At 50.4% G+C, this 16996-nt stretch overlaps 1 protein-coding gene across 1 annotated transcript in view; it reads left to right on the top strand.

Moving 5' to 3' along the window:
- The window catches only part of RTN4RL1 (reticulon 4 receptor like 1), a 30954-nt gene extending 22362 nt beyond the window's left edge, over positions 1-8592 (top strand). The window contains exon 2 of the mRNA XM_066202021.1: positions 4244-8592. Coding sequence (XP_066058118.1) covers positions 4244-5607 — 1364 coding nt within the window. The 3' untranslated portion in view covers positions 5608-8592. The remainder of the gene's footprint in view (positions 1-4243) is intronic.
- Positions 8593-16996: the final 8404 nt, after the last annotated feature.

Genomic DNA, 16996 nt, shown 5'->3' with positions numbered 1-16996 from the left:
ATCATGTTCTAAAGAAACCGAGTCCCTGCCTGGCTCAGAGTTACAGTAAAGTGTTAGCCTTAAAAAGCAAGAAAACTGCCAGGGCAGGTACAGCTGGCTCTCTGGAGCAAGTGGCACTGCAGAGTCAAGAGTCCCTGCCGTGGTGGCAGAGAAGTGCTCCAACCCTTCAAACCATCCGTCTTTGATCCTGGTATCAAACCAGGGGGGTTTTTTTGTTGGTTTTTGGGGTTTTTTTTTCAAATTTCTTCCTGTGCTGGCACCGGCCTGGGAGGAACCTGGTCTGGGCTGGAGAGAGATGTGCAGTGTCTGGCCGATCACGCTGGCTCCGGGTGTCTGCGTTCTTCTGGCTGCTTTCAGCTCCTGCACAAGTTGAGGCTTCACGCTAAATGCATTACACTGTATAACAATTAATCCCGTGCTACATATAGAAAGTCCTTACTCATCAATAATGCATGCGGGAGGAGTGATTTTCACTCTCAGTAATAAGGCTAAGACAATGGAAACAAGCAGGTAATGGAGAACATTTATAACGATGTTAATCTAATAATGAGTCTAGTGCTGTTAAAAGTAAGACTGCAAACTGGACGCATCCAAAGATAAATTATTTCAAGCATTCATTAACTGATGCCTAATTAATGCCCAATTAGAGGGATGTTACATGGGAAATGGTTTGGACAGTCAGACGAATTCATTCCAATCACTGAAACCTCAGTCAGGAGCAGGAGGCAGCAGAAGGATTCGGTGAGCAGAGGCCGGGGTGACACAGCACGTCAGTGGGAGAAAGGCAGGAGATAAACACCCCTTTGCTGGTTTTATCCGTGTCAGCAGGGATTTGGTTTTACTCACTTCACCAGCAGGTTTCTGGAGGATTTTTCCATGCGCTTTTGAAGCTCTCCCTCCCCGGTGAGCTCCGACACTCGGGCTGGTGACCCTCTGTGTGCCTCACAACCTTTACAAGATGAAGTTGAAAGGGCTGAGTCAGGAATAACAACTTAGACAGGGTCAAACTCTCAGGAGAGCTGGGCTGGGGCCTCTCAGGAGGCTCCCAAGGTGTTTTCCAGGCTGGGAAGCCCCATGAGACCCAAGTGCTCCAGGCTGTCACGCTCCAGTGGGATTTGGCTGCTGGATATCCCAGTGCTGGTGTTACCAGCCTTGGGGGCTTCATGGCTCCACGGCCACGGCCTCTTTGCATTTTGGGGGTCTCATTCCCAGATTTAAACTGGGACCAGTCCCAGAGCATGCCAGGAGCAGCTTCTCACTGCACTAAGCAGTCAGCAGGTTTTACAGGCTTGGAGGGAAGGTCTCCTTGATGAGACCACAGGCCTTGTGTGCGTCCACTGGGGAGTCCAGACCTTCACAGAATCACAGATAGCTTTGAGTTGGAAGGCACCTCAAAGAACATCTAGTTCCATCCCCCCTGGCATGGGCAGGGACACCTCCCACTAGACCAGGCTGCTCCAAGCCCCATCCAGCCTGGCCTTGGACACTTCCAGGGATGGGGCAGCCACAGTTTTTCTGGGCACCCTGTGCCAGGGCCTCCCAACCCTCACAAGGAAGAATTCCTTCATTATGCCTAATGTAAACCTACTCCCTATCCAAGTTCTGCTCCCCTGTTTACCCTTTTTATTCTAAGTGTCCATCCTTCTGTTTCCCCATTCTCCCAGGTTGCAACAGGGGGAAGGACATCCCTGTCTTTTTTTCCCACCATCCTATTCTCAGGAAGCTGAGAACCAGTGACAACCTCAGCCCATCCTCAGCAGCATCCCTGGCTGCAGGAATCCCATCTCTCTCTCCATAGGAGCTCCAGCCATTAACTCACAGCCGCCTGTTAATTAAAGAGATGGACTCAGTTCCCTCTGACCTTTACCTCCGGAGTTATCCCTGCAGGCAGTGAGCTGTTAAACACTGCGTTCCCTTTCGGCAGGAGCCTCTACCTTGGCCATCCTCCAGGGAGGCCTGGGCTGCCTTGGTCCATCACCACGCTTTGCTAACAGCCTCCTGTCATCACCATCCCTATACGTGAAATCCTGTATGCTCCCAGATCCCTGCCCGGCTCCACCTCCTGTCAGTAATCCCGTTAGCCTGGCAACTGTCGTGTCACGGAAGAGCGCATAAAACTGTTGTTTGGAAGCAATATGTAATCTTCCAACCTGCTGCGTGTAGCTGGGAGATGGTTTATTGATTCAGGCCCTTGTGATTTGGTATTTGCAATAACAGACTCTGCATGTGGGAGATCGTCACAGCACTTGTGCCTGGCAGGGTTTTGCTAATAAACATCAGACCTACGGAAGGCGCCCGTGCTCCGGTGTCACCGAGGTAAGACGGGGGACATGGAGCCGTCCCACCTCGGTGAAGCACATCCTCGAGTTAAAAAATACATCTGCAAACATTGCTTTACCTCTCCCATTGTAGGGTAATCACAATATCCTCAGGATACCGCTGTTTCCCAGGCTGTGAGTGGCAGCCAGGGCTCCCGTTTTGGCAGGGTAGTCAGCACGATGCTCCCACCAGCGCAGCCCCTCGCTCAGGCACGACAGCAAAGCCAAAATGCTACGGCAGTGACTTGGAGAGTGTTCCCTTTCCTACACAGCCGTAGGAGTTGTCGCGAATTCAGCGTTCCCGACTCACCAGCCCTTTTTGGCAGTGGTGCAGGGATGAGACATCCCTCCTGGTGGCCCGTGGTTCGTTTCTGAAGGGCAGCTCCTGGAAGTCATCCCCCTCATTCCCATTCCCAGGCAAGGCTTGATCCAACGCTTTGGGCAGTGATGCTGGGGTTTTGGTTTTTTTTCCTATTAACCACCCAGTCAGTGATGACTGGCTCTTACTGGTGATTTATGGAGAGTCTGAATAACGCCGTTTATCTAAAATATGTGGCAACTTTGCCTCGAAAGGATGGGTCTAGATGGACAGGTCCACCTGCTGTTAACTAAATGGCAATAGATCTCCCTACCAGGGGAAAGGCAACAGCAACCACACAGTTATATTTCAAACACAATTAATAAGAAAACAGTGAGGATTTTGTGCCTCCAACTCATATTAGGCACTGAAAAGAGGGACTGTAAAAGCCCAAGGGGTCCCAGCTCTTGGACTAGCTGGTGATAACGACGTGGAGTAATTAGAGATGAACTCCACTTCCACTCTCGTTTTTCAGATTATTACAAACTGAGTAGGACTCGTGGGCAGGATGGCACCGGCAGCTGTGCGCTGCTCCGCTGCTACTCCTTTTCCCCGTGAAGTCCAGAGGCAGAATTCATTAGACATGAGCAAATTTTGCATGTAAGAGGAAAAAGCCAAATCTAGGAGGAAAATCTGAATGAGAAATGACACGTCTGGTGCAATGAGTCTGAAAAGCCACTCGGCGCAGAAGGAATAGCCTGAAAGCAAGCCTGGTGCGAGGAGTGGGAGCGAGACGGGAGCGGGGCGGTGAAACCGGAGCTCTGGGAGCTGAGCAGAGGGAGGGGATGTGATTCTGCCTCGCTCTCTGCTTCTCTGCTGCGAGAAAGCCCCAGTCACAGGCACGTACTGTAGCATTAGAGGATGCAATATGCTTTGCCACAGGACATCCATTTAAAAATATGTCTGAGCATCCCACTTCCAAACGGAGTTTTCGGCTCAGCCTTTTCCACCAACTGCTGACAACATATTTCCCTGTAAATCACCCGGGTTTCGGGGTGGATGGTGGTGTCTAACGACTGTAGTGAAAGGAGACGGTGGGGATGGGTCTGTGCCTTCGGGGTGTCTGGGGGGGTGGGATTCACTGCACACGTGTAATTTTAGGTGGTTCGTTGGGAATTGCCGAATCTCTGCAGCTTTTCCTCTCCGATACGTGCAGGCGATTTAACAGATGCATTTCAGGAGGAGTGGGGGGCACCTGCGAGGGTTTGAATTTCCTCTGTTTGCTCTCACACCGCGGCGTTCCCTTGCCTGCAGGCAAGGGGCTCTGCTGCCTGCGCTGCCAGCGTGAATTCTCACCGAGAAAGTTTCTCCTGCCTGTTCCTGGCTGGGAACACAACCAGGCGCCTGTTGCAGGCAGGGAGAGGAGGCAGGGAGTACTCCATACATCACGTTTTAACTGCCGTGGGTGATGAGCCTACTCATCACAGCCGCGTGGGTAATTCATGAGCAGAGAGGAGGGCTGAGCTAATTGGGGGCGTTTTTCACCCGGAATAGTCTCCACAGCAGCGATGGGTGGGCGGGAGGTGCCCGGTTCCCGCTGACGCCGCTCTCCCCTCTCTCCGCACAGGGGGGTTTGCGGAGCTGCTGCTGGTGCTGCTGGGGCTGAAGGTGCCCGGTGCCCTGGGCTGCCCCACCGACTGCGTGTGCTACCCCTCCCCGATGACCGTCAGCTGCCAGGCTCACAACTTCGTCACCATCCCCGAGGGCATCCCCGAGGACAGCGAGAGGATCTTCCTCCAAAACAACCAGATCACCTTGCTGCTGCGGGGCCACTTCAGCCCTTCCATGGTCACCCTCTGGATCTACTCCAACAACATCACCTTCATCGACCCCAACACCTTCGACGGGTTCGTCAACCTGGAAGAGCTGGACCTGGGGGACAACCGCTACTTAAGGGCTTTAGCTGCAGACACTTTCCAAGGGCTGGTGAAACTCCACGCCTTATATCTGTACAAGTGCGGGCTGAGCTCCCTCCCCAGCGGGATTTTCGGTGGCCTCCACAACCTGCAATACCTTTACCTGCAAGACAACCACATCGAGTTCCTTCAGGATGATATTTTTGTTGACTTGGTTAACCTCAGCCATCTTTTTCTCCATGGAAACAAGCTCTGGAGCCTCCATCAGAACACGTTCAGGGGACTAATAAACCTGGATCGGCTGCTCATCCATCAAAATCAGCTGCAGTGGATTCATAGGCGGGCTTTTCATGACCTCCGAAGATTGACCACCCTTTTCCTGTTCAATAACAGCCTCTCGGAGCTGCAGGGGGACTGCCTGGCCCACCTGGGAGCCCTGGAGTTTCTCAGGCTGAATGGGAACCCATGGAGCTGCGACTGCAAAGCCCGTTCCCTCTGGGAATGGCTGCATAGGTTCAGAGGCTCCAGCTCCAGCGTCATCTGCGAGTCCCCCGAGCAGATGCACGGCAAGGACCTCAAGGTGCTAAGAGCAGAAGACTTTAGGAACTGTTCAGGGTCCGAGTCGCTCCATCAGATGAAAACACACACCTTCTCCACAGCGGACAGAGGAGCCTCCAAATCCCACCACCCTCACCAGTCCTCCAAGGAGAAGGGGAAGGAGCGAGGGGCTGAGAACAGTTTGCACAGCAACCAGCCCGCCGGCCCCCCCGGCTCCCGGCCGGGCTACCGCAAACCCGGCAAGAACTGCACCAGCCACAAAAGCCGTAACCGAACCTCCAAACCGGTGTCCTTGGGGCCGCGCAAAAACGGGCAGGAGGTGCCAGACTATGTGCCTGATTATCAGCACAAATACAGCTTCGGGGCCATGCCCACGCTGTCCCCCAAGCGCAAGGGTAAGTGCACCCGGCGGACGCCCATCCGCCCGCCCAGCGGGGTGCAGCAGGCCGCCGGCTGCCCGGGGCTCAGGGCGTCGCTCCTGGTTTTTATGGTGGTGTTGGCGGCCGTCATCCGCTGAGCCCCCCCTTCCCCTGGCCGCGGACGGAGCGGAGCTGTTACTGCCACCAAATCTACAAAGGACCAGAGTTTCTTTTCTTCTTCTTCTTTTTTTGTACGTGGCTCAGCGTTGGCCTGGCGAAGGGGAAGAACGTTGTCTCGGCTTCTGAGGGTTGTCGCCGTGCCCGGCCGGACTGTGCCGAGCGCAGCGGGAGCAGATTAAAAGGCATTATCACACCTTGTCACAAACAGCCTAACCGAGCACCTAACAACAACAACAACAAAAAAGCCAACCTTACAAAAAGCAGATAACAGGGACGGTAACCAATTCGTCGGTGACAACACCTGGACAAATGGACTGTATCCATGCTCCTGTGAAATCCCGTTCGTTTGAGAGCGCTCCGAACGACCCCTCCAATTACTGAAAGGAACATAATTGCTGTAAAAACCATCACCGATTAAGCCTACACTGTTTCTCTCTGAAAGTGAGTGCAAGGACACTGATGCCGATGTAATAAGGACATTTGGTTCTCCCACGTTTTAGCCCTTTTGGCTCCAAACCCAGAGGCCAAAGTTGGCTGGGAATCTCTTAGAAGACAATCTCAAACCCCTGAATATCTCAGGCATTACAGCAGAACAGGGCTTGCCTGCTGGGCTTGGAGTAGCCAACAACCAAAGGAAAGACTGATTAGAGGTGGAATTAAACAAAAAAAAAAAAAAAAAAACAAAAACAAAAACAAAAACAAAAACAAAAAAAATCAAACCCCAACGAACCCAACACATAAAAGAAATGAGGTACCTGCAGGAGGTGTGTTTTTTGTAACCATGTTCACACATCAGAGAAAAAAAAACCCAACAATTGCACAGGCTCCCCCTCTTCCCCTCAATTATCCATATGTATGTCTTACAATGTTTATAAACTATATGGAAACTGTATCTTCAGAACTAAGGATTGTATTATTGAATTTATAGCAGACCAGTATATGATTTTTTTTTTTTCCCTTGAGAAAACCAACCGGCAGCAGTGCCTACAGATGCTGAAAGCCATCGGGCGGGCTCAGTTACACGCGGGGGAACCACGACGGACCAATGTTCTCAGCAATTCAGAGCGCTAAATTTTGGCAGGGGTTGGGGGGTGGTTGTGTGCGATGCAGCAAAGTCCATACCCAGAGAGCCAAAATTCACCCTTACATCCTAATTTGTAACTGGCGGGGTGGGGGGAGAGAGAGAGATTAATTAGCCCAAATAAATAGAGCCATAGAGCTCTGTCTCCGGAGAGCACTCCGAGGCCCCGGGGAGGAAAGGGGCTGGTTTTGGGGCTGGAGGCAGAGAGGAGCTTCCCAGCCGTGGCGTGAGGACCTTTATAGCTGGACTAAGGTTTTCACTGGGGCAGCAAGGAGCAGCTGCCAGGCTGCAGACAGACCTGACAGAGTCAGGAGAGGTTTTGTTTCTTAAAAGGAACAGATTCTGGAAGGGGGGAAACTACAGCTTGTAGAGGACCGGCGAGAAGCGCGGTGCCCGAGGTTTCTGGTCCGTGGCAGGAGAGGGAAATCCGTGGTCCAAGAGAGCTGTACAAAGGGGGTAGTGGGGAGGTGGAGGAGAGGGAGCAGGGCATCCTGTTCCCCTCCTCTGCGTTAAACCATGTGCTGAGGGGATGTGTTTGGTGGTCGGGGGCATGGCAGAGCCGGCAGCTCCACCGTGGGCTCAGGGAGATGCTGCCCAAATTCTGCAGCTGGTGTGAATTCCCTGTCAGTGTGGATATGTGAGACCAAACAGACACTGAAGTTAAAGAAACTGGGGAAATAAAAGTGATCTTGGACAAGAAAAGGCTTCTGTTCTTTCCATAACCATATTTCAGTGGCGGTATTTCAAGCCTGTGTGTGGGGATCAGGTGTGGGGCTGGAAATCCTGAAGAAAACAGCTTCCATCAAACACATAACTAGCTCCAGGAAGGATGGGCCAGCTAGGGAAATCTGCTCTCCCAGCCACTGTGGGGAAGGAGAGAGGGTACTTACACAGTGGCAGATCCCTTGGAGGTATCTGGAAATGAAAAGGGAAACTCCCAGTGAAAAGAGAAGCAGAAAATTCCCCGATGCACTTGTGTTTACGAGCAGCTGGATGGTGAGAGTGGGAAGCTGGAGGGGCACGGCCTCCAGCAAGCAAGGAAGGCCAGAGGCTTGGATGCTTCTCTTTTAAATGCCCTTCTTGGGGAATAGCAAGAGTAATTCTGGGAGGAGAAAGGAAGAGGTTACTTCATCAAGCCCTCTGCCTTCCAGCTCCTACCCAAACTTTTCTGTCTACAGGGCTCTAAAGCTCCACTAAAGGGATGTCCAATGCAGCCAGAACAAATAATCCGTGATCTGAAATAGCTCCCTCATGTCCTACTCTCTCTAACCAATAGCAACTGAATGAGTCTGGCACTGTCCCTCAGAAGTGGAGCATGTTGTTATGTTGGTTATTTCGTTTCATACTCTGGAAATCAAAGCTCTCAGTGGGAGAATGAAGAAGAGAAGCACTTTATTAATTTTTTTTTAAGTCTGCGTGTAACTCCTGTAATATAGGAGTGAAATGTCAGCACAGGAGATGCTAATGTTTTATAAATGATTTGGGTGCAGCAGGCAAGGTGGATAGTCTTTGAGATGAATTATATTAGAACAGACTACGCCTGGCTCAAAACCGTAATTGTATTTTTAGTATCTTTTCCTTTAACATGTAGGAAAAATAAAGGCAACTGCATGGTGTATTACAAGCCTTGTCAATCAAGTGCTCTAACTCCTAGTGATAAAGGCAACTGTTTAAAAACCAGAAGGGAGACATGATACACTGCTAAATAGGAGATGTCTCTTGACACGGCGTTGTGGTTTAACCTGGCAGGCAGCTGAACACCACATGGCCGTGCTGGAATGGGGGAGAGGATTGGGAAAAATACAAGTGATGTTCATGGCTTGAGATAAGGCTGGTTTAATAGGAGAGGAATGGGAAAAATAATAATAGCAACAATAGAATTGGAATATGCAAACAAAGTGATGCACAATGCAGTTGCTCACCACCTGCTGATGCCCAGCCAGCCCCTCTGCAGTGGCCCTCAGTTTATATATTGATCATGATTCCATCAAAGATATCCCTTTGGATAGTTGAGATCAGCTGTCCCTTCCCAGTTTCTTGTGCCCACAGCATCCTCAGAGGAGCAGATAATTCCTTGACTCAGGGCAAACACTGCTGAGCAACAATGAAAAGTCTGTGTGTTATGAACATTATTCGCATCCTAAACCCAAACCACAACTCCTAGAAAGAAAATCAACTAACCCAGCCCAAACCAGGACACACAGGTTCTTGATATTCCTCCTGTCTCCTCCTTAGCTGCCATTCCTCCCCGCTCCCATCCTTCTTCCACGACCACAGCTCTTTGAGGATAAACTAAATTTTTATGGCATGCTCTGACACTCAGGCTTGATAACGAACTTCTCAGCTGTGTGGTTCAGCTCACCACGGCCCCGGGTTCACGCTCGTGTGTCTTTTCCCCAGTTCCTTCTTACAGCATGTCTTCATGCATTTTGAATGTTGCTCTGAGGCCCGGCAGAAATCCCCTCTCCTCTGAAGCAGCAGCTCTCCAGTCGAGCAGACATAGGCATATCCCTGACTCGCCAGAGATTGTCTGGCTCGGGCTGAAGATAAGTTGGAGGAATTTGGGATGTCATTAGAATTGCTCCCAGACACCCAAGGTGTCTGACAAGGGTGAAGAGCTGAGCCCCCAAGTGGTGGGAAGCACCACGGCCACTTGGAGGTGATGCTGGGCTGGAAGGATGGGATGAGGTTCAACAAGGCCACGTGGCAGGTCCTGCACTTGGGTCACAACAGCCCTGTGCAGCACCATAGGCCTGGGGCAGTGTCTGGAGAGGTTCCCCAGGTGGGAAAGGACCTGGAGGTGCTGGTCAACACTGGCTGAACATAAGCCCCGGTGTGTCCAGGTGTGCAAGAAGGCCAAGGGCACCTGGCTTGGGGTCCCCAGTCCTGGAAGGATTTAACAGATTTGTGGATGTGGCACTTGGGGACATGGTTTACTGGTGGCCTTGGCTGTGCTGGATTAACCGTTGGACTTTATGACCACAGAGGTGTTTTCCAATCTAAATGATTCCATGATTCTATAAATTCTAAACCCTTCCTTGTTCCTATCACAAGCTCATCCTTTGGATGTGCCCCATTCCCCTCTTGGGGTGGGGGCAGACAGGCTGTGTTGCCTGGGCAGACACTGCCAGTACCTCCCCACAGCTCAGCTGTGAGCTCCCCTGGGAAAAATGTCACCTGAGCCTCTATTTGCTCATCAGTTTGCCTTTCCTTTCGTGTTCTCCAGTCTGTGCTGCTCTGGAAGATGAGACAAGTCCCTGTCGCTGTGGCTGCTTTCCCCTTCCTTCCATCAGTGAGCTTTAACACTCTGACTTTGGGCTGTTCGTGCAAATCCTTTCCATTAAAAAAAATAAACACCAGAGAACCCAGAAGAGACCCCAGACTGTGCCTCTGGAAACTCACTCCCAGAGGCAGAATCCCGTTTCCTGAGTCGGAGCCAATTTTCTCTTCTTTGTACCAGTTTTCCACAGTTTCATCCCATAATTGCTAATATAGAGCTTTTCGTACATGCTTTGAAATCAGAAACCACGCAACACTGCATCTCTTTTATCCTCCCAGGCAGGATGAAAAACCAAACACCTCTTGGATACTGAGAATAAATTTTTAGTTTATCAGTCTAAACCAACACCACGAGACCGCAGTTTCTCCTGTATTCCCCATCGATTCCCAGACCACGCTTGTGCCCCCCCCTGCACCAATTCCAAACTATTTCCTTTGTCTCAGAAAGTTGCTTTGTGACATGTTCCCCTTCAGAGGGACAGAGTGGAACAAAAGCACCACTTCACATTTCCTGCAGCTAAATAACACTTTTTTTGCAGTCCTTCAAGTTTATCCTTCCCTAAATCCCCTGCCTGTGTATTCTTTCCCTGTCTTAGCTTCAACCACTCCCCCAGGAACACTTCCCAAGAGCTCATTTCCCATTACTAAGATTATTTCCCTTTTCATCACTATCTCCTTGAGGTCCTGCTGGTTGGCACCATCCCCCTGTGCCCCCAGCCCCCTTTCTCTCCCTTACCACATCCAGCAGCCCCTGAGCTCACCCCTGCTTTGGAGAAACACGAGATACTGACACCAGTGCTGGGTGGGAGCAGTGATTCCAGGGATGCTGTTGTATTCCTGACTGCGTTGGAGTTTGTGGGTTACAGATGGAAGCAAAAGCAACTCTGAAAGCGGGACACAGGTGCTCACGCTCTGCAATGTGTGTTTTTGGGGAAGGTGTCACGCTGACGAGCCGAAAACATCTCTGCCCACATAAAAGCAGCCCTGGGAGCAGCACCCCTCCAGAGTGTCCATCCATCTCTGTCCTCCCCTTTCCCAGAGAAGCAGCCTTCAGCAGGGAAAAGGATGTGTCAGCTCAGTGACCACCTCTCTGGTCCCCACTCAAAGGCAGCCGATCTGGGGAACAAAAGCGGGTGTTAAACCACAAGCCCCTCGTTACCCTGCTGGAAATATCTGTTCACTAAAATCCATTTCTTCCCCCCACCCTGTGAACACGGGTGAAATTCTCCCCATGCCCAGATTCTCCCCACTCTGCAGATGCACCTTAATGTCTCTGCAGGCTCATCTCCACCCTCATCCTCACAGCCCGAGTCCTTTCTGGAGCTGCCCCTCCATCCTCTTCCTCCTTTGTGAAAACAGAATCAAAATAACTGTTTAACAAATCAGCCATTACCTTCTCTCATGTCACCAATTCCCCGCTATCATTTCGTAATTGGCCAATTTTCTCTTTTACCTTCTCTCTGCTCTGAATACGTCTCGGGGAGCTCTGATTGTGTGTTAAAATATCCTCCCTAATTCACTGCTCAATATCTCTTTCTGCTCTTCTAATTGCCCTTTTAACTTGCTTCTAATTTTTTTATAAATCTCCTAATCCTCTTCCTGCACAAGTTGTTTACATGCACCGGAGAATGTATATGTATTAGCAGATGTTCCTGGGTAAATAATGCACAAAAGAATATTACTGCTTCACGCAAGCTGCAATTACTGCTTCCCTCAGAATAAGCCCTGTTTAACCCTCCTATTTAGGGCACACGCCCCTGCTCTTGCTGCACATCTCCAGGCTATTTCACTCCTGCTGCAGAACATTAACACCACCAGCTCCACCACAGTTCCCTTGCTATCTTCTGGGAAAAAAAAAAAAAAAATTCAAAAAAGAGAGAAAGGATCTAAGGACAAAGGGAGTGGTATAGTTATGCTCCAACAATTTATTTTTTTGGGGGAGGGAACACAGCTAAAAGAAACTAAACAAAATAGCTACACGAGTCAAACACAGCAAGTAATACTCCAAGTAATAAACAAATTTGATAGGCTTGGTGCTTTTGATTTATGGACAGCTTCCTGCACTCCCAGCTCGCAGGGAGTCGGATGTCACAGCCCCGGTGCCACAGAGAGGCACAGGGTCAGGCAGGCGTTGTTTGCCATCTGCTTTGTAAAACACTTCCTAACATTACTCAAAATTTCCTTCCTCTTTTCCATTTCTCCTCTCCATTTGTTTGTGGTCTCCTTTTGCCAACACGCTGCAGCACCCGCCAGATGCTCTGAATCCTGTGTTTTCCAGCTAAAGCATGGGCTTAAAGTTACGGGTCTTGTTTGGATGAAAAGAGTCGAGTTCTCTTCTCTGGGGATCCAGGCAGAAATCAGTGCTTTGCAACCCAACCCTTGATCTTGTTGAGGGACAAAAGGCTTTGCTGAAAGCTTCAGGCGGTGGGGGTTATTTTGTACTTACAGCTGACACTTACAGAGTGTCAAAATCTAAGTAGCAAATCGTGATTAGCAATAATATCCTGGCCAACAGAACATCTCTGGTGTCTTACACCTCCATCCTGCCAAAACCAGGTGTGTTACACCCTGCGAGGCTCCAGCGTCCACACTGAGCAACTCACCTGCCCAAACCTGCCTGGGGGACAGGAGATTTAAACAAATGGAGTTGGAGGAAACCCCAAATCTGATGAAAACAGTGAAAACTCTCCTGCTTTTCAGGGGCTGTGCTCTGCCACACAGGGTCGAAAGTAAAACACTTCTATTAAAATACAGAATTGTTCCTATGACAGGCTGAGGATTTCTGAGGCTGTTATGGAATAATGAAACTCTTGGCTATTTGCTGACTTGCCCAGGAAGATTCCCATTTCTCCCCCACATCCATACACTTTGCTCCCCAGAGAAGCAGATCCCACTCCCAGCAAGGGTTGCCATCCCTAGAGATGGATTTTGTTTGCTTCAGTGTGAGCTGCACCAGGTGATCCCTCTCCACCTGGGCAGGTACCACAGCATCCCCAGCACAGGACTTGTCTGCACTTTCCCCACCACTTAGATGAGATTTAACACCTCCACTTTGAGCCTACCAGCATGACTTGGTTACTTCTTTTTTCCTACAGACCTTGCAAAACTTCTCTCAGGCCTGATTTCTCAATAGTGCATACAAATTGCTCTCCTTGGAAAAGGTTTTCATCATGATTCCCCCAGTCAATCCTTCTACAGCTAAAATATCCCATAATCAAAGGTGTTGGTTCCTCACACATCTTCTCTGAGGAAGAGTTTCTGTGTGTTCTCTCTCATGAAGTGCCTTGCATGCCCTCATGTCCTCAGAATAAGCCCTCCTGGAACCCCTCCTGGGAATCACAGGCCATCTGTATGATTTTCAACTCATGCCTTAACCTCACTGTGAAATACAAAAAATGTAAAAAATTGTAATTTAAGAGAAAAAACGGTGACTATTTTGGCACCAAAGGATCCTGGGGAGGACCAAATGTGCAAAATCTGCTGATGCACGGCGTTGGCTGCATGCGGGGTCCCGTTCCACAGCGCCGTGTGCCCTGCTCCCAGGAGAATCATGTCCCTTACCACTTTTTTAGGGATGCCTGATAGGAGGAGTCTCTGGGACACTTGTTCCTCTCTGGCTCTTGATGTTTTCTAAGGGCACAGCTCAGGGAAGCAGCCCAGCAAAGGAGAGCAGAACACAGAGCAGCAAAACCTCACCCTCGCTGTCACGAGAAGACTTCTCCGCTCTTCCCTGCATCTATTTAGCACGTAGAAAGCAAAAGGAAACAAGAGAACACACACATATGGAGCCCCTGTTAAACCTGAACTAAATATACCACGGGATGTTAACAGCCTGCCTCAACTCCCTGGCACTCCAGCTGGCACGGCAGGACCCCGGCCATCGGCTTCCTTGGGTAGCTGGAAGGGTTTTCTCCGAAGAAAAGATGGGGAACCTCCAAATTCCCCCTCCACATGTGCTGCTGACACAGCACTGCCCTGAAACAGTTGGTGCCAGCATCCAGAGAACAGAGAGGCACAGAGCAGCCCTGCCTGACAGCATCTCCTCCTGTGAGGCTCCATCTCCCTGTGCGCCTGTAGGATCCCCTTCCCGCAGGCGAGCGAGGAGCAGAGCTGGGACCAGCCAAGGACATCTGCATGGGGGAGCTGTGCAGCACACCAGCCATCAACTGAGTCAATCTCCAGGAAGGAAGATGGGAATTCTCGAGATTAGAGCAGTGAGAGAGAAGGGAAGGGCTCAGGAGAGGCAGGAGCAGCAGGAAGGAGGGCATACGTGCCGGCTGGAGTGGGTGTGTGCAGCCCTGCGAGGGGAAAGGTGGACACATTTGCCTTGAGAGCTGAGAAATTATTAGAGCCAATTATGTGAGCAGAGTATGTGAAAAGTAATCCCAGCTGCAGGGAGCTGGGGGTAGGAGAGGGGGGGAAAGAAAATCATGATGTGATTCAAGGGGGCCCAAGAGAAAAAGCACAAGAGCGGCGATGACCTGGTTTGCAGATGGATCCATTTCTATTTCTGCTCAGATGCTGGAGCTGAGCCTCACCCAGAGCTCTCGGCTCTCCGATGGCTTGCGTGACTTCTTCCCTGCCTGGTGCAAGTGTCAGGCACATGCATGTACCACACGTCATCTGGGAATCATATTTGCCTTAACAGTCTGCACAAATGTAAGGGCAAACAAGAATTCACTATTACCAGGAGCCCTTCCTCTTCCAGCAGAATGATGTTTTTTAGTCCAATACAACACCCTGTTCCCATGTGTCAATATTTCGGACATAGGCTGCTCACTTTATTTCTATTTTCTCTCTTTGTACAGCTTTGGAAATAAAAGCTAATTCATTGTGCGGATTCTGGTAATTCTGAGTCGTGCACTAAATACAGCATTTCTCAAGCAGATTTTTTTCCTTTCCCCCCACTTTGTAACTTCCCCCAAGTAACACTGTACACAGAGAAACAAACACCGGGGAAAGAAAACAAAAAGCAGCTCCTACATCAAGGCAGATCCCAGCTCCTCAGGCTTCCAGCACATCTCAACCCAGAACTAGAGCAAAAGGGCAGATTATTTAAAGCCATTGCATGTAGGCCAATTTTCACTGCAGTTCCTTTTGGCTCTGATTTTCAGGCCCCAGTGGAGTGGTGAAGTCATGAATAAATGCAAGTAAACTGAGCTTATCCACTCTTATTTTGAGCAGTGGAGTTTACTCACCTCATGCTGCTTCAGATGGAACACCAAAGGGTAAGTTTAAAGGGAAAAAAAAAATCCAGGGGGAGTGGGGGATAATCTACTGCCGCCCTCACCAACTGGCTCAGTGAGTCCAGCACGGAGCAAAGGCAGGGCTGGGAAGCTGCAGACCCACAGAGACTCCTGCTCTGGATATTGAACACATACATTATCTCCTGGTGCTCTGGAAGGGCTGGAGTTGGTCCCCTGCTGCATGATGGGCACGGGGAAGCTCCACGGGGAAGCTCCCCGTGCCCCTGCCAAGAGGGAACTCAGGATTTCCTGCCTCAGCCACTGCACACAGAAAGCTTCACTGGAGGAGGAGAAGACACCCTCAGCTGATGTTCTCCATCAGAAAGGCAGTGTTTGGAGGAGGAGGGCTGGATTTTGACTGGAAACAACATTACAGCCTTCCAAACTGAAAATAGAGCAAATATTTGAGAGTATCACCAGCCTTGGAGCACATCACCTGCCCAGTGGTGTCCAATGGGACCAACAATCAAATGCTGCTCACCTGGGATGTTCCCCAGGGAAAAGGCAAGCTGGAGACACTCTCAGAACTGGCCCACAACAGCACTGCAAAGGTTGTGTAATGAATTAAATACACTAAACACCATATCCTGCTCCTTGGAGCCAGGACCACACTTGCCCACTCACCCGGTTTGTACAGAACTTCCTCTGAGCTCTGCCCAGGAGTGGCAGAGCCTGAGTCTCCCATAGACAGGATCTGAAATCTACAGAGATAAATCCATTATGGTTATCACATTAAGCTCAAACGAAAAAAGGAGGAGAAACACCCTGCAATTTTATCTCCCTGCAAGCATCCCTTCCGCTCAGCTCTGACTGTAGTGGAGAGATGGCCACACTCATCTCCTTGTGGTCTAAACAGCAGAGAGAGCCAGCGTCTTCAAAGTTAAAAGAAAATAGTAATAATGGAGTCCATACATTCCTGCTGTGTTTATAAAGAGATGTTTTCTTCCTGAGCTCTACAGCATGGCGGACTTAATCTGAAATTTCTTTTTAATCATAGCGGGAGTCCCAATTAACGTGTCGGGTAATCGTTCAAGTAGAACTGGAGTTTCATGGCTGCAGCAAGGCAAGGAGAGGCTCAGCATCAGGGTACCAGAGCATGGGCAGGGACCAGCAGCACACTCAGGTGCTGCTGCTGGCCTCACTCCCTTCCCAAACCAAGGGGAATGAGGGCAGCTTCTCCCTGCAATTTTAACACACAAATAGGTTCCCGAGCTCCCCAGGCGTCGGGAATGCAGCAGCTCCATGAAAAACCTCACGGTGGGAGCGACAGCACCGCAGTGCTTTCACATGCACCTTCCCGAAGGAAAAACACCCATCACACTCACTCCTGCCTCAATCTGCAGGCGTGTAATCCAACACATGTGCTTCCAGCGCGCAGGCGGGGAGGGGGACCTGCCTCTGACCTACTTTCTTTTGTTGCTGGAAGTGCTGATCTCTATGCAGAATTCTGCGAGCAGGCAGAAGCTGTCATTAGGGTCTGGCATCATCTCTGCCTTACACCGCTCCTTACATCACCGCAGCCACCAATTCCAGCCGGGGTGCTCCCGATTTTCGCCGGTGCCAGCGCCAGGACGCTCTGACCTCGTCCTGCCTGCGAGCACAGAAAATTCTCTGCGAGCACAGGAAGCTGCCGCCTGACACGCAGCGGATTTTGGCCAGGCAAGGGGGTTACCTGCAGCCTCGGATGAACACTGTACTTACCCAGGGGAACACGCTGCAGTCAGCACACCCAGACCAGAGCAGCACACACATCGCCTTACT

This window comes from Chamaea fasciata, unplaced genomic scaffold, assembly GCF_029207755.1.
Source record: "Chamaea fasciata isolate MVZ Bird 193981 ecotype frontalis unplaced genomic scaffold, bChaFas1.0.hap1 SCAF_21, whole genome shotgun sequence".
In the NCBI taxonomy this organism is placed as follows: Eukaryota; Metazoa; Chordata; class Aves; order Passeriformes; family Sylviidae; genus Chamaea; species Chamaea fasciata.
The sequence above is the reverse complement of the archived record's forward strand: the minus strand, read 5'-3'. Positions and strand labels throughout refer to the sequence as shown.